Source organism: Vanessa atalanta, chromosome 24 (assembly GCF_905147765.1).
Source record: "Vanessa atalanta chromosome 24, ilVanAtal1.2, whole genome shotgun sequence".
Lineage (NCBI taxonomy): Eukaryota > Metazoa > Arthropoda > Insecta > Lepidoptera > Nymphalidae > Vanessa > Vanessa atalanta.
In genome coordinates, this window is record NC_061894.1 from 2,217,070 (window position 1) to 2,235,431 (window position 18,362).

Here is an 18,362-nt window from a genome sequence, read left to right on the forward strand (position 1 = left end):
CATAAGGATTGCCAGATAGAAACTTATGAAATCCGGAACAATTCTAGGACAACGGTGTCGGGTCGTGGCCATAGTAAAAAGTATCTTGTATTTTTATTTTTAAAGGTTTTTTATTTGAAAAGGAAAATGCCATTTAATCTCAATATTTTTATTATTACAAAACTAGTAGGTTTTCAGAATTCGGGACAATAAGGTCTAATTACTGGACACGGGACAAGACGTAAAATTCGGGACAATCCCGGATTTCCCGGGCATCTGGCAAGCCTACCTACATAGCAGGATAATATTAAACAGTTTTTTATTATGAAATAGCAACGATAGGTATTTTAGCTCTAGCTAAACTAAGTTTATCCCCAAAAGTACATAAAAAGCTGAAAATGTTATCCTGGTGTTGAAGCCGCAATCTTTACAAGTTCTAACCACTGGACTAATTCGGATTTTTATCTCGTTACGATGCTGGGAGCTAAGGAATATAGATGAAATGGACCTGACGGATACTAAAGTAGCCTTCTATAAAAATTAAAAAAAAAAAAATTTAATTTAAGTCAAATCTGTCTCAATTTTATGTCAAATACTCAGCTCTGCTCAATATAATATTCATCACAAATAAAACAATCAATGCTGTTAATGATTTTATATAATAATACAAAAAAATCATCATGTACAGGTTCACATTAAAATAATTTGCATTCATTGAAAATATTATTGCACTGATATTATATAAGCTTATCGAAATTAATAAACAAAATATCAAATTATGTGATCGTAAATCAAAAGACAAGGAAACATTCAATATTTTATTTAAATCTTTCATTTTCATATTTAATCTTTAATTAAATACAGCCAGCTTTGTCTTTCAAGTAGCGTTCATGATGCATTTTGTCTTATTATTTGGCAGCCGAGTAATCCTGGTTGTGCCCATGGCCGAGGAACAACAGTAACATTGAGCACATGTCTGTCTCGTCTGACCCGAACTTGTATAGGCTGGCCAACTGAGTGTGTCACAATGTTGTGTAGCTGAGTGATGTCTACGAAGTTGCTTGAGTTAATAGAACCAAATTGGAGCAGTTTGTCATTTTCGCATAGACCCTGAAAATTGACGAGCATTTTACATATTTATTTATTCATATTAGCAGTAATCCAAATTCAAACTTAATTGAGAATTTGTCGAAAGCGTAAAAATTAATTAGCAAAGTTTTTTTTTATTGATAATGATAATCATCTCATAGTATATTCAGCTTACAGCTTATCAAAAAAAAAAGAGAACTGTTTTGTCATCATTTCCTTTTCATAAAGATAATATATTAAATTTCCCAATGATTGCAATATTTACGAGTTTTAAATCTGCCCAACACCACTGACTGATTTTTTGTGTCCAATAGGTAAGTGGATCATCAAAATACCCTCACAAACACCCACAGATGTTATTGCAACCTTGGGATATAAGTTGTTATATCCCTTGTGCCTGTATTAGCATTGACTCACTCACCTATCAAATGGGAACATAACAATACTAAGTATTGCGGCATGCCAGTACAATATATGAGTAGGTGGTACCAATCCAAACGAGCTTGCACATACCCTATCACATTCATTTGTTTTTATAATTAATAAGGAACCTGAGTATATAGTATACCATATCAGAAGAAATGAAATAATTATAATACTTTCTTATAAAAGGAGGTCTTTGTCCAATAAAACCTTACAAAGTTGTTACTATAAAGCTCTTATAAATAAAATTACAACATAAATTATATTCAGTACCCCCAGATCAGCCGGTGAACCTTCTTGGACGAAGCCCACTGTAGCAAAACTATTAGGATTTTCCATCAAGTTTCCATTTATGCTTGGGCCGTCAACATGATTTGTATGTCCATTATGGTTCCTTGAATTTGATGCGCCTTCACCATTAGAAACAAACTGAGAATGGACTTCACATAGACCTCGCTCTATTTGTTTCATGATACTTTTGTGATCATTTTGCAAACCTAAAACAATTTTTTTAGCTATTAAATCTGTTAATTCTTATTTTTTGCAAATGTGAAACATCAAATTTGTCTTATATCAAGGCTATCTTTGGTTTCCAAGTTATCTTAAAGTGAAATATACATCCATGCGGAGTTCTTTAAAATTAATAAAATTGCTTGAAATTTTATTATACTTACAAATTATTCTATGTCTAGCGTGTCTTACTTTGTATACATCAATATCATTGCGAGGAAACCCCTCCATATCGACTAGAGAATCTTCCATTCCAACATTATTTGCCGCCAGGACTGAGTTTTCATCGCGAATTTCGCTTTCAATTCTATCCTTTTCTTGAATTAATTTCATAACATGATCTCTCGCTGGCCCATTCATGTTGTAGCCAACCATTTCCAAATTGCACTTTACACAGAATCTAAGCAAGTATAGTACAAAGTACCAAACAAAATAGGAAGGCCTTTTTAAAGAAATGTTATGTTATTTGTGTATCTTCTAATGACATGACAATATTGAAAATTGACAAATGACAATTATTTTCTGATCTATTTTATTAAGATTACCATTATTGTTTATATTTTTCCCTAAAATATTTATATCAAGGGTTGAAGAGTATAATATTTTTTTAATTTATATGTAAATATATTAGATATATAACATTGGTTATTTGGCCATAATGGGGTAATTTGCGGTTATGACAATAATATTGCAACTGGTATTAAATAATTTATTTTTAGTTTGTAAAGACATTTATAGTTTTTGTCAATATTTATTTCTTTAATTTAGGGAAACTTTACTATTAAGCAGGTATTTAATTATAAAGCAAATGCTGCCACATCGCAAATCAAGATAACGTTATTTTTCCAAAGTAACGTTATTTTTCGTAAAACGTTACATTTTATTAGGAGTTTTATTTTCAAATAAACAATGCCCAACGTAATTTACACAGCATTCATAATTGTAATTTTATGGCGAGCAAAGTAAACTGAGCTAAACTGTCTAGATACACCCACCCAGACTATTTCCAGACTGATTTGCATAGTTTAATCCGACGCCTCAAAAAATGTTATCTTAAATTAAATTCTTTCATCGTTGTTTTTAGTTTAAGTGAGAGCCATTAGAATACTTTTGTTTTCATTAGAGCATTTTAGCTCCTAAGATACGCAGTATAAATGAAAATATAAATTTATTATATTATTTAATATACATTTATTATAATATTTTATATTAATTTATCGTGTTGGGTGAACAGGAAAAAATAGACTGAAGATGTATGGGGTCTTTAATAATAATAATAATAAACAGCTTTATTGCACACAGAAAATAAACAAAATACAAGAAAAAAATTAAAATCAAAATCACTACAAAAGTATGCAAAGTATCACTAAGTAGTGATCTCTTCCAGGCAACCCTACTGAAAGAGACTTACAAGAGAAAACATAGTGGGCTAGTGCATTAACAAATTAAAAGTAAATATACATACACACAAAATAGAATACAACAATACGCAATACAACAGATAGGTGCGAGCATACTTAGCTGCTAGTAGTGAAAGGGTTAGAGGAGGTTTAATTTATTGACAGGTAATGCAATTCAACACGGGTTTTGAATAACTTAAGTGTTGGAGACTGACTTGAGTTGGTAGTGCATTCCACAATCTAACCGCCTTTGCCGTGAACGAATTCATGTAGGAATGGGAGTTACAAGAAGGTACGCTTAATTTATTATCACTCTGAGAGCGAAGATTAAGGTGAAGAGTAGGGTTACCAAGGAAGGAAAAACGTTCTTTCAAATAGGACGGGGAGCAAGGATGAAATAGTGTGGAATAAAGGAGCGAAAGGACGTGTAAGTTGCGGCGATGCTTTACTCGGAGCCATCCGAGTTCAGATCGATACTGGGATACGTGATCGTATTTTTTGAGTCCAAAAATAAAACGGATGCATAGGTTCTGTATTCGTTCCAGCTTATAAATCAGGTCCTCCGTTAAATCAGGATAACAGGAGTCCGCGTAGTCCAGTCCGTAGTCTTTATAAATTGGAGCCAGTGTACTTACTGTTATAGTAAGTGATTGTATAGTCTTTGATACTAATTTATTGCCAACATAAAGTCAAATCAAATCAAAATATAACGTACTATTTATTATAATATTACTTTTAGATGCTCTTTTTCATTTTAAATACAGTATATGTTAGCTAAATACGATTATATCTATTACATCACATCTTACCTGAAAGCCAATATTAGGTTTTTATTATCTATATAACATTGTATTGAATAATATCAAATATGCTTTATTTATTAATATTTTATATTAAAAATAATTTAATTTTAAGAATCAGCAAAGATTAAATATCGGCGGTATTTTATTATGGAAACGAATACCTTGCCCCAAGAAGGATTTGTTGACTTTACGGAGTCGGAAACTTGGCATTGTAAGCTTATCCTTACGCCTCGTGTATATTTAATGATTATTACTGATTCTATCAAAGTGATATATATACATATGTATACTATTACTGCGAATATACATACGTTGTTGTAAATATATTGTGACACAACTGTGAGTATTCCTACTTTGTTTAAAAATCCCAGAGGGTGTCTCTAGCTCCAAGATTAAAAATAGTCCGGACAGCTTTCTTTTGTTAAATAAAAATAGCTTCAATATCTACAGTGTTACCCCAAAGTAATATGCCATATGACGTATTACTATAAAAATATCCAAAATATACTAGACAATCGCGTATACTGCGGAGCTATGGGACGCTTTCTGATTAATGAGGATTCCACTGAAGGTAAGAATCTAATATTTTTCTTAAAAACAACGTATCGGTTACAAGATAGTTATTGTTATACGATTTGTTATAATTTTGCTTCCTAACCTTTTTAATGGGGTAAAAATTACACATTTGTTATTTTTAGCGTTCAATACTAAAGTATTTGTTGTGAGACATATCTGTGATAATGCACTATTTACCTCTTCATAGTTAGTTTTTTTCCTGTCGACCTTAATAAAACAGTGAAGTATCTTCAGTAAAAATCACAATACCACAAATATCTTTAACATAGAAAGGAAGATTATTTATATATACTAGAAATAGAAAAGGACATAAAATTGGTTCTTGTGGAACTCCCATTTTTAGCACTGATCCATACGACTTTATATGTATTTAACAGCATTTACACTACTCCACAAATATTTTCTTAATTATTTAAATCAACGATACATTTCTATTTACGTGCTGATTAAAATGGATTTAAATTAAGTTTTATTTGCCGGGCTAAAAAATAAAAATGAATGGATCACCCAACTATGTTATTGGGTATTTTAGAAGGACCATATTTACTAACCACTCCTAAAAACTCGTCACCTTAAGAAAGCTGAAAAAATGGGAGCAGACTTATCTTACAAAAAGTCCGTAAGTCGTTTTTAAAGTTAATTTTTTTTTTCAAGATTCAATACCCTGAAACGATGTTGTTCTTGCCTTTGGTCTATATTTAAACTATTATAATGAACTCTAGTAGTATGATGATTTGTCAGCATGTTTTTTGATTTATATAAGTGCATTATTATTGTACAGTACAGTAGCAGCCCGTAAATGTCCCACTGCTGGGATAAAGACCTCCTCTCCCTTTGAGGAGAAGGTTTGGAGCATATTCCACCACGCTGCTCCAATGCGGGTTGGCGGAATACACATGTGGCAGAATTTCGTTAAAATTAGACACATGCAGGTTTCCTCACGATGTTTTCCTTCACCGCCGAGCACGAGATGAATTATAAACACAAATTAAGCACATGAAATTTCAGTGGTACCTGCCTGGGTTTGAACCCGAAATCATCGGTTAAGATGCACGCGTTCTAACCACTCGGCCATCTCGGATTATTATTGTGTGTGTTTAATTTTTCACGTTTACCATTATAATGAGGTCATCACTAGGCTATAACATCCTTCGAAGCGGGTTTCTGTAGTGGGTAGTATAATAAAACAAAAGAATATTTGTTACTTTTTATTTTGAAATCAATTGAGATTTTAAAAACTGTAGCTCTTCAGAATCAATACTTTATACAAAAAAATATTGCAAGCTTTTAGTAGATTTGCTTTGATTTATATTTAACAAATACAACAATGATTTAAATAAAAATGACCAGATTAATAGTTTTACAATATTTCTAATAATAAGGCTTATTCTTAGAGTCAGATTTATAATAAAATTAACAAGTTAATGTGAGTGTTGGTTAACATTTTTAGAGAAGGTTACATTTTAAAGCGTTTTTTTTTTTCATATATAAAAAGTATTCTTAATATAGCTTCATTAAGTAAATGTCTTTTGTGTGGACAAAGTGTACTTTAATTATTTACTAAAATAAAAAGTCAGCTATGGAATTTCTTATCGTGAACAATGTCTGGTAAAAATACGTTTCTATTACCAAACGACTCTGGCGTAAGTCGGAAGGGAATGACATATGTTTACCAGTCCAGTGCGAACTTCTCTTTACAATCACAATAAATGTATTGTGCAATAACAGTGTATAAATAACCATATACATAATGTAAATCATGACGATTTCTAATAATTATTTAGTATATATTCCTATATGAAATTCGAATAAATACCGAACGAAATAAGATAAATGATTGTGCATTACAAATGAACCACGTAAATCTATTATCACCTTAAATAATCAACGGAAACAACTTTACACTGGTTCTGTTGAGACGAATAGTTTGGCGTTACTATAAGCCCAAGTAACTTAGCGAAAGCCGTTACCGGTGATTGCCTACGAATCGGTATTCCGTAAACAAAATGGTCCCTAAAGGAAAAAATACAAAATCACACTTTCCCGTCTCCAATAGAGACTAATACGTATATAACACTAACAATTATGGCAACTTTGACAATAAATAAGAAAGAAATATTCACATGGAAAAAAAAAGGAAATTATCGAAATTTTAAAAATACTGATAGCACAAAAAATTCAATTTATAAAGTGGCAGGGATCATAGAAAATAAGTATACAAGGCAACGAGTGCAGACTTTATGTTTTACTACGCTATAGTTGTTACTAATTAAAAGCCAAATTCGCATTTTTTTTTAACAAGCTTGGCCCAGTTTGCGAATAGGTTAATTTATTGTTAGTTATATAATTGTTTCATCGGCGTTCGAAACCGTAATGGTACAAGGCGCTTTGTCAGATCTTTGCGCATGTTACATTTTAACACTAGCTTAAAAATAAAAAAAATACAATTTTGCAAAACGGCATTAGATTACATCGACGATAAGTCAAAGCGGCTTGCAACTTTACGCATAAATAACACTTGACAAAAGACCGCCACGTTAAACTGGATAATGTTCAATATGGCGGTATTTTGGCGGGAATGATATCGATATAATATTTTGTTCGTCTATAGTCGGAAAGGTTCGCGTTTATCCGTGGTCCTCGAGGACGCTGGCGTCGCCCGTCGAGAGAGAGGCGTAGCGGGCGCGCCGTCGGTCGCGTCCGAGGGGCGCCGCACGAGCCGCGACGCCGCAGTCTGTTGGCCGGGCCTCACGGGCGTTGTGCTTCCCGATGGCGTTCTTTGCCTATCATCATTTTACCAATTAGCGCGTATTTTACACCATCGCAATCATGCATTAAGCTACGCAAACAAAAATCCAGACACCTAAACTGACGGTATACGGAAGAAATAAAAAGGAAACGCTTAAACCGAACACAAACTACAAAGTTCAGCATTACCTAGAATTATGGTTAGTCTCCTTAGGCACCGGTATGCGACTTCTGCTGGGCGTTTGTCCATCCGTAGAGGCAAACGACCCACTCCTACGACGATGTTAGCGAAGCACAAAGACGGACAGATTAGACACAGATGAAGATAGAAAGATTTAGTATTGTTAGTGCACATGCGACTGTGCTTTTATTTATTATTAAGTTTTAAACAAGAAAGAAAACCTCTCAGACAAAAACCAAAAAATCGACAACAATTAACGTTAAGCTTTAGTTCCAATTTAGAATTGCATGTACATATTTTAAGAATTAGTCAACATATAGAAGCAAATAGTAATAATTAACGCTAAGAAGTTTTCTATTTTAATTAGATATGTTTTACATTCAGAAGAATGATAAAATAACGTAGTGCGCACAAAAGTGCCTTATTAAAAACTATAAACAGTGCATGTGCAATAACAAAATATAAATACAAAAATACATTATAATATTTAAGCAATTAATATATATTTAAAAGTTTAATCTAAAGTATGTCACCCACTTTTGATACCCCGTGAACATAAATATTTATTTGTGACCACTGGTTAGTTAAATAATACTGACGAGACTAGTACCTTAGTTGTACTAATTCACATGACATACTAAGAATTAATAACTTTTGGTATAATGATATGAATGAAAAGCTCATAAATGATAAAGCCCCTTGAAATCAAACAATATTAGTAGTATGTATTGTCTATTTCAATGGAAGTACGATAAAAAAATAACCTTTAACCTCGAATTAACATGATAAAATTCTTAATAATTCTTAGAGTTCTTAATAATCTGTAATATTCACTGTGGATTTGTATTTAATTAGGATTTTAATGTCGGCAAAGTTGTTATACGAACTTTGGATGTACAATTAAATTGGAATAGTGTTGTATTTTAGATAGGACTATTTTTATCAAGAAATGTTTATAATATAAGAGCTATTAGCAAATCTTATGGAATGTGTAAATCTAAGATTTGTTTATCTTTACTCGTCCTACCATTGAAATACACCATACGTATCCATATATATTTATAATACATAAAAATTGCAAAAGATCGAAGATGAGAGATTCGTGAAAACGAGTCGAATAGCAGATGAATGACGTGAGTATATACGACGTGATGACTATAAATTAAAATCAACGAGCATCAGTCAAAATAATCGGGCGAAAAACATAGCTACGATCAACAAGCTGTACCCTTTGATGTCTCGTTGGGTTGGTTTCGAAGCGTCGCCGCTCGACTCGCTTATATTACTCTCATATTCATTGTCACTTGTCATTCCCGATATGCTGAATAGTGAGGAATCATCTTCGGGACTCCTTTGGTCAGATTTAGGATCATTGGAAATAGGACTAGGATCTTGTGAAGTTTCTCGTGAGTGGGATTTTCGGGACATTTTGGACCGTCGTTCAACAGATGGCGTTCGTTGCGACCGGTTTCCGACATACACGGGTATTTTCGTTGAACCCTGAGTTTGGAATGCAGGATGAGTATGGGATAAAGATTTAGGATGCTCAGAAGCCATTGAGGATGGCTGGGAATGTGTCGAACTGTTCGTTCGTATCCATTTTCGTAATTGATGCATGTGGAAAGGAAAAATATAATTTAATAATAATTCATAATTACATAATATATTTATCACCATACTTGTTAGAATATCACTCAATAAAACTTAGCCGAGCTCTGGTTAGACTAAGATAACATGCTCTGTTGTTGAATTAACCAATATTTATTATTTGTTACTTTTAACAATACCACCACCTTTAGAAACAGTATATATAATGAAATACCAGCTCGAACAGTACAAAGTATGGAAATTCCAGAACAGGTGCACAATACGCTTAGACGTCACTATAACAACTTACAAATTCACCCCTAAAAGCAAAGTGACGTGCTTACAAAATAAACGCATTTGTCCCTATTTCTACGATCGCATTTTGTCATTATACTTTCAATAGCATTCAAAAGTAATACAAAACGTGACTTATTATTAAAAACATATAATATATCATAAATATAACAAATTGTGATCGTAACCCAACCTCGTTGCAAACAAAACACGAGCAAATCCACATTCACTTTTCGGTACCTTACTAACGCCGGCACCGGTGACAGTGTCGGTATACTGGATGTGCGGTAAATCCCTCCACTAGGATACCTGCCCATACCCGTGTAAACCAATTGTAATACCTCATAAACTATCATTTTGTGTTTTTATTCAACACATATTGTACTAGTCATATTTTACATATAAATTAACTGAGTTTATTTAATTTTATTCAAATAACAATAAATCAATAATATTCTAATATGATATTTTAGTAAATAAGTTTGAAGTTAAACATACCTTCCACTGGCTGGCGTTAATAGACCAGTAGGAGTTCTCGGTCGAGATCCACCGTTGGGAGTACTGACTCCTAATTTAGCGGCATTGGCCGCAGCGCGTGCTGTAGAAGTGCGGGTGTTTGTAACCTTGCGCATTGGTATACGTGACGGTGTAAGGACTTCATCTGAAACATTCATAACTACATTAATATAAATCCAATAGCGCGCGAAATGAACACGTGTAAAATTACTAACCTGTACTATCTAGAGACAAATTAGATCCATGTCTTGATGGTGGTTTTGATCCTGCCCTAGATCCTGGTCTGGAACCTGGTCTTGAGCCTCCGGGAGTAAGCGTCGACCTACAGAGATAAAATAGATATTTTATTATGCAATCGATATAACAAAAACCATTATGTCTATTAAAATATGTTTTTAAAAGTGCTTTTACCTTGGTACACTAGGTTTCCTATATCTCTGGCCAAGACCACTGGCAGCTTCATTATCACTAAGCGAATCAGGCGTTCCAGCGCTTAGAGAAGACCTCGAGGCTCGACCTGCAGCTCCACCAGCGGACATTGGCACTGAGCGAGCTGTTCGCTCTCTTACCTACATTTTAAAAATATAAATTAAAATTTGTCTACATTATATTATGATAAGATATATTTTAAGTTAGCAAGAAAACAAACAGAAAATGGTATTAGAATAAGTTGAAGAAAAATGATTGTATGGAGTAACGGACGAGTTCACAAGTAACGTACCATAATGTCTTCTTAGCAAATACGTGTTATGTGCATGCTATCTAAAATGGACTTGACGATTGAAACTATTACTTTAACGTACACATATCTAAAACACTGATAAAAACAAATAAAAAATAATGGCTGCAATCAACTCATAAAAAAGTGCAATCAACCGCGAAACTCTCACATAGCCTATAAATTACCCAGTGATATCCAGGAGAAGGCTGATATCCATGATGGTGCGTATAGTGGTGGGCGCCAGGCGTTGTTGAACCTTGAGATCTTGAGTGGCCGTATATAAAAGCTTGCTTAGTGCCATGTGTCGAACCCACGTGTAGTGGATACGAACATGGAAGCTCTTCTCGTTGCCGGAGAGCCTCAAATATTGGTTTCAGCTGCTCCATAAACTCCTCCGCTAAACGCATCAATACAAAACCGGAAGCCTTTCATTAAGGATGGAACGAAAATCCATTACAAACAACAAAACTCTTTCAGAGTGCCAATCGTTTTGCCGAAACGCGATTTTAGGAGACGATGTTACGATAAGTCCACACGATTTGCCGACGGACACGCGGTTTTTTTATATTACAGGTATGAAGGGATGTAGCAGGAGGGATGAACAAAATACATTACCATAAGATCCAAATGCGCTGACGTGCCACCCCTCCAATGCAGTGGATCCAATGAAAAGTACAACTAGCAAACAACACCGAAAACTACACGAGCAGGTGTCTCAATGCGTAGCTTTGAGCACACTAATACAATACGATAACGCTACGGGCTCATTACATGCTGCAGTCACGAGAATGCCTTTTGCAAATGGATCAATCAATCCATGTACAAAGTGCAACAGAAAAAAAGCGAAAAAAAAGGTAAATCCCAAACCGAATTGCTCCCTCTATCAACTACTGTGCGCATAATGTGATAAATGTGCGAAATTAAAACTATTTAAAAATTGAACCTGTAGAATTGATTTCATTAAATAAAAAAGTAGCATTATTAGCTACTTACCTTTGTGATGGGTCCGGTAGATGGAGGCGTATTGGTATTAGAGCGAGGCGTACGTGGTCTGAATGCAGCCATGCTCTGCGACACTCCATCGGCCAGAATGAATTGCTCTCGCAGTTCGATGTTGGTGCGACCCTTGGCTGCATGCGGGCGGCGTCCGGTGTGCAGGATTTTAAAAGGAAGGGATTGGAAAGGGTAAAAAAACCGTTCGGTAACAGGACAGGTGAAAAAAAAAACACCATAAGTGTTAAAAAAACGGGGAGCGTGCATTGGTAGTGAGGAAAAGAAAAAAAAACAACAAAGAAAATCAGATCATGTCAAACAAAAAAACAAACGAACATAACGCATAATAAATTAAAATAAAAATGTAAAATGTAAGTGTGCAGTTAGGATAGGATTGTAAAATACAATTAGATTATTCTTTCACCAAATTATATGCAATCATTATAAATCAAGGACAAGATATGTTTGAAATTCAAATATTTAATTGTTTGTCATTAAAATTATTTGCAAAAGTTACTATAGTATGATCTTGCACTTGACTTACAAAAACGTCTACTAGAAAGTGATTAAAAATACCATATGCAAATAAATTTTAAAACATGCAATAGTTCATGGCAAAATTGAAAAGCAAAATAATTTTTACCTCTGTTATGTCTCCACTAAAATATACTATGGCATCTGTATTTACAGCTATAAATAATACATATAACGTATATATTTTTTTTATGATAAATCAAGTAACTACTATGAAAGCATCCATTTTAAACCCTTAGTAAATTATAGCAAAATATACTATTTTCCTAAAAAAATAGCTAAGCCACACCAAATAATATCAATCAGAAATGGAGCAATCTTTTTTAAAATAATTCAAGAGTATTCGTCTAGTGAATAGTAAAGATAGCTTCCATTGCAGATGACATTTTCTTACCGAGCGGGCAACAAGCTTCATGCTGTTCCGGTTTGCTCGGGTCAGGCAGCGGTAGCACTAATGATACTACTCATATAAAGGATAAGGACGAAACGCAATAAAATAATATAAAAAAAAATCGAGGAATAGGGGACCGGATTGGGTAAAGCGAATACGAATTAGTAAATTAGTAGCAACATCGATTATTGTGGACCTAAATGACTCTTACTTTAGCCTTAGGATTGCTGATACTAGCTAAATTTATGAGGAGAAAATATCTTATTTTACGATTTTGATTAAAGAATTTGTAGCACGGTTTTTTTTTCTATTTCATTATTTTAATAATTTTTATAAATATTTTTGTTAAGTAAATAGTTTTTAAAGTATTTAAATAAAAAATATTTTTAAATTTGTAGCGTTATTTATGAAATGTTTATTTAAAACGTTACGTGTTTCTAAACGAAATAACGTCTGCTGGCAACATCACTACTGCGCATGTCAAACATATCGCGTCAATTAGCGTCCGACTCGAAGCTAGACAACAATGGAATGCGGTCGATTATTGTAAGCGAGTTTTTGTTTTGAAATTATTTTAGTTCGAGTGTTTTAACGAAAATGACTGGAACAATTATTGAAAATTTAAGCGGCAGAAAGCTAGCAGTGTTAGTGACGTTTCTTTTATTGTGTCAAATAACATGTTTTTTGATCGGTGGGCTGGTCGCACCCATGCCCGCAAACGTACAAAATATTCTCGGCACCGTGTGTAAAGATACATCAATAATGAAAAATGATACTACAAAATGGTTCTACAATCGCGGTAAAGGTAAATGCAAGTCTGTTGACCTTGGAGAGACTCGACACGATGTTTCCGAGAGAGACATCGTATTTGCATTTCAAATGCCGATTCCCCGTGAGGGCGAAACCTACGACTATTCGAGATGGCAGCAGAATTTAATCGGTGTGTTACAAATCGACATCGGATACCATTCACAAATGGAAGTCAAACCACGCAGCACAATAACAATAGACGCGCGATTGGCGTACAGAAATAAAGAAGATCCTGATTACGACTGGAAATTATACACTCAATCGGTCGAAAAAAGAGTATTAGACTGCGACATCGACATAAAAACTGAAGATTACTTATATAATTGCTCTCATATACCGTTGTTTGAGCTCGGTTCTTTGTATCACGATTACTATTTGCTAAACATTCGATTGCCGATCGACACTCCCGACATGAACGCACATATTGGTCACATACAAGACATGTGGGTGACTGTTATAAATCAAAATGGAGGCTTTACTAAGGTGTGGCTGTCTCTAAAAACTGTATTTTTTCCTTGTATAATTGGTATATTGGTTTGGTTCTGGCGAAGAATACACATGTTAGAGCGGAAACCTGTACTCTTAGAAAAGATGCTTCTCACTTTGGGTATAGCTTTATGTTTTCTGAATGCACCTTTTGAGTATCTTACACTCCAATTTGATTTACCCTTCATGTTATTATTAGGGGATATAAGACAAGGGGTTTTTTATGCTACATTGTTCTCATTTTGGCTTATATTTGCTGGAGAGCATATGTTAATCCAAGATGCATCAGCGCAAAGTTCTTTAAAGCAGTATTGGAGACATTTGAGTGCGGTAGCAATGGGTTGCATCTCACTTTTTATATTTGACATGTGCGAGAGAGGTGTCCAATTGCGAAACCCATTCTATTCCATCTGGGTTACTGACTTGGGTACTAATTTAGCTTTAACATTCATCATACTTGCTGGAATCTCGACTGGAGTGTATTTCTTGTTTTTGTGTTACTTGGTATGGCAGGTGTTTATAAATATATCCCAAAAAAGGCAGTCTCTTCCTACAATGTGTTCTGTACGTCGTTTGCATTATGAAGGAATTATATACCGTTTCAAATTTTTGATGTTAGCGACTTTGATATGTGCTGCTCTTACCGTAATTGGTTTCATTTTGGGACAAGTGGCTGAAGGCCAATGGAAATGGGATGAAAATATTGAACTTGAATACACTTCAGCATTCTTTACTGGTGTATATGGGATGTGGAATATTTACATATTCTCATTGCTTGTGTTGTATGCACCAAGTCACAAACGCTGGCCAGTTAATGATAACACTTCTGATACACAAAACTTGAGCGAGGAAATTGAATTTAGAGGTTTGCCGAATGAGAGGAGCGAGATTTCTTCATTGACTTCATTTATTAGAAAGACCACGATTGATTAAAAAATCATATAATTGAGAAATCTCATAACTTTAAATACTTTATTTTTAAGTAGAAATGTAATTTTAAAACATTGAAATCTTGTAACTGAGCCTCTTTTTAGTTTAAGTTTAAACAGTATTAATAATATGTTTGTACTCAAATATTAGTCATCGGACATACTCTTTAGGAAGGCCTTTTCTAATGCTTGTAGTCTAACTTAGTTTTACCTCAAACAAATATGTCTTAGTCTTAGAATTAATATTATTGTAATTTGTATTCAAAATTGCCGTTTATTGTAGTTGTATGTTATAATATTACACTGTTGTATGAAAATGAGTCATTGTAAGCTTTAAAGATGTGAACTCAGGTAAATATTTGAGTCATAAAATTCCTTAGTTGGGCGAGACGGCGGTTTTCGACCTTGAATGTATTTTTTTATAACTTAAAGTGCTTCCAAATTGATGTCGTATTTGGATCTTGCCATTTTAAACTACTTAATTTTCTCTGTGATAAGCGTTTTTGATAACTTTTTAATTTATTTTTATATTGGTAGTTTTAAACTTTTTACTATGTTGCCAGCATTACTTTAACTGTTTAACTAACTTTAGTATTTGTAATTCGATTAGTTTGTATGCTAATAAAAAAATATGATTAAATTATCGGTTATTTTGTTATTTCACACTATTTTTTATAATAACACACACAATATTTAAATACTTGGGGCCCGTCAACACCTGTTATTGGACGCTAAAATATTCCCATGTTATGGGGTTAACACATAAAAATTACCGTAACGTTTGACACTTTGAATTAAATAACATGTAGAGTATATAAAAATATTAAATAACATTATTTTTAGATTGACTTTCAGAATTGCAAATCATTTGCAATAAGAAAAGTCAGTCAAATATTTCGTGTTAACACGAAATAAACAAGAATTAAAATAATAGAGCCAATGTCTTTGGACACAATTACACAGATAATTAAATATAATGTGTTTTAAAATTGTGTTGATTGGCTTTATCATTGTCAATCTTATTCTATAAAACATCATTCAATACTTTTAAGTTATTTAAATTTAAAAAAATAATTGAATACTTATTAAGGAACTTAAGAACGAACCAAGATATTGAAATCAAGTATAAGAATGATGTTTAATGTATATATTTTCGAAAAGAGCAGGCAAGTAAAGTTATATTTGAAAATATATAGATGTGATTATTTTAAAGATCCTGCACTTTTCTATTTAACTTAGTTCGATAATTTCGAAATTCAGGGTAAAATTGAAAAAAATATTTTACGATTATAATATTAAATTAATAAGATTATAATAAAAAATTAAATACTGTAATATAAATAAAACTGTTCAATGTTGCCCTGAATGTTCAAATTGAGTTTCCTACCAAGATTATAGTTTTAAGGATAATTTTAAAGTGTATTCTAGGTAAATGATTTTTTTGTGTAGAAGTCGAAAGTGTGTTACGGAATCGGAAAGAATATATACGTTTCAAGGATATGGAAATGTTTAAACGCCTACACAACTCTCCCTTATTGAGTCGTATAAATAATGCCTTTATTTTCATTCATTATTTTAGTACTCACTGCTATGAACACGCTTAGTAAACTTACTACATAAATGTTTTTATACAGGGTTATTGGTAATTCGACGTATTCCCGTTAGGACGTGATAGAGGTAATTATTTGCGATAATTTTAACCCCCATATGCATGATTCAAAAGTGAACCATTTTTGAGTTATCACATTTTTTAGATTTTTTCAAAATATGTCAAAAATGCAACTTCAAAAATTTATTTAGAATAAACTAGACCTAGAAATTAGATACCATTAATATTCAGATTTCCTAATTGTTTATAATGGTTCAGTTAAATGACAAAATTGGTGCAGGATTGGAATATAAAATGGCTAGTATATTAATTTAAAAATCATTTTTTAAGATCGTTACAATGATATTATATTTTTTATTATAGACCCTAGAAATATGTCAGCAATTGGTAATGTCGTTTTATTGCTTAAATCATGTTCAAATATGACATTCCTGGGGTTCTTAAAATCATCGAGTACACTACAAATGGGTAACTTTTGGGTAGGCGTTTAAAAAGTATGCCGATTTCGCACTTTCTATTGTTGTGTTTAATAGTTTTCCAACATATAGTGCACAGTGATGGAGTGTCTTTATATAATATAACACATGTTGCAATGAGAAGCCTTAATATGTGTATGAAGCCTGAACACCCGTGACACTACATTTGGCAGTTGTGGGGTACAGATAACATAACACTGGTCTTGTTCCAAAAGCCAGTTCAAGTATAATGAGGTGGATGTCATTTTTTTTCAATGTTGGTGACGGAAAATAATTATGTATGTAAGTATATACATAATATATAAATAGTAACATTATCGATTATTTCTATGTTAGTTTCTATGTAACTGTACCTATGTGTGGCGTAAACGTTGATTTTAATGTATGAAGATGCGTATTTGTGTGACAATGCATGTCTGTGTATTTGTATATGTCTGTGTGTGTTAGTGCAGTTGAGCACCTACCTCGGCAAGGATCGTTCTTGACGAGGAACTCGTCGAGCGCGACCCAACCACCTCCCACGCGCACCATCACGGTAGAACGTAGGATGCGCACCAGGCGGAGTTTCTGGGAGTCGCCGAACTGATGGAAAAGAAATTAGGTTAAAAATATATTCAATTTAATTTTAAGCCGTAAAATAAAATTAATATTAAATATAACAATATAATAAATTGTGTCGTGATTATATTAACTTATTTTGCATTAAAGTATAAAATTTGAATAATTTCTGGATACACTGAATCAACCGGACCATAAATAAGAATAAATATAACGAATATGAACTCACCCTGTATTTGCCCTCTCCGACTTGGAATACCCTGAATTTCTGTCTGCACGTACACAGCATCACGAGCCGTTTCACTTCATCGTGGATCTTATCTGCGTCGGTGGGTGGACCGCGTCTTTCAACCTGTAAAGCGAACATTTTTTAAATATCGCAAAAGAATTTTAACTAAAAGTCATTCACACAGTAGGTGTAGGGTAGTAACCTACCCATTTTCAACGATGTAATTTAAGCCAATCCGTCAATAGATAACTTTTCCATATTTATGCCAATATAAGAATCGTTTGAATGTTCTGTCCAAAATATTAGTGGCAATGTTTATAGCATATATATATATCTATATATATAAAGTTCAATTCTATGTACACATACCCAGTCAGGTCTGAGAGCGGCGATGAATTCCTCCCAGTCGATGAGGCCGCTGCCATTTCTGTCAAACAGGTCGGCTACAGCACCCATTTCGAGGCGAGATGTATCGAATTCTGTAACGAATATTATGTTAAAAACATCTGCCATATAAAAC

The 18,362-nt window shown here is 33.4% G+C and overlaps 3 protein-coding genes across 11 annotated transcripts in view; 1 reads left to right on the forward strand and 2 right to left on the reverse strand.

The window, feature by feature from the left end:
* Window positions 1-784: 784 nt before the first annotated feature.
* LOC125073355 (26S proteasome non-ATPase regulatory subunit 9-like) lies at window positions 785-2,496 on the reverse strand. The gene is made up of 3 exons (XM_047684154.1): window positions 2,166-2,496; window positions 1,765-1,988; window positions 785-1,089 (listed from the first exon to the last, which is right to left on the reverse strand). The coding sequence occupies exons 1-3, from the start codon at window positions 2,374-2,376 to the stop codon at window positions 868-870; spliced, it is 657 nt and encodes a 218-aa protein (XP_047540110.1). The 5' UTR covers window positions 2,377-2,496; the 3' UTR covers window positions 785-867.
* Window positions 2,497-5,975: 3,479 nt separating this feature from the next.
* Window positions 5,976-18,362, reverse strand: part of LOC125073351 (dystonin) — a 168,658-nt gene continuing 156,271 nt past the window's right edge. For 7 of the 9 annotated variants that reach the window (XM_047684148.1, XM_047684147.1, XM_047684151.1 and 4 more), the window contains 11 exons: window positions 18,212-18,321; window positions 17,843-17,965; window positions 17,520-17,637; window positions 11,013-11,224; window positions 10,518-10,675; window positions 10,322-10,428; window positions 10,089-10,251; window positions 9,831-9,899; window positions 8,938-9,291; window positions 7,718-7,801; window positions 5,976-7,563 (listed from right to left, as the gene is read on the reverse strand). In XM_047684148.1, coding sequence (XP_047540104.1) covers window positions 7,386-7,563; window positions 7,718-7,801; window positions 8,938-9,291; window positions 9,831-9,899; window positions 10,089-10,251; window positions 10,322-10,428; window positions 10,518-10,675; window positions 11,013-11,224; window positions 17,520-17,637; window positions 17,843-17,965; window positions 18,212-18,321 — 1,676 coding nt within the window. In that variant the 3' untranslated portion in view covers window positions 5,976-7,385. Of the gene's footprint in view, window positions 7,564-7,717; window positions 7,802-8,937; window positions 9,292-9,830; window positions 9,900-10,088; window positions 10,252-10,321; window positions 10,429-10,517; window positions 10,676-11,012; window positions 11,225-11,820; window positions 11,958-17,519; window positions 17,638-17,842; window positions 17,966-18,211; window positions 18,322-18,362 lie in introns of all 9 variants that reach the window. The other 2 variants (XM_047684150.1, XM_047684149.1) reach the window with 1 other exon arrangement.
* LOC125073352 (protein wntless) lies at window positions 13,243-15,555 on the forward strand. Its single transcript, XM_047684152.1, has one exon. The coding sequence runs from the start codon at window positions 13,343-13,345 to the stop codon at window positions 14,972-14,974; it is 1,632 nt and encodes a 543-aa protein (XP_047540108.1). The 5' UTR covers window positions 13,243-13,342; the 3' UTR covers window positions 14,975-15,555.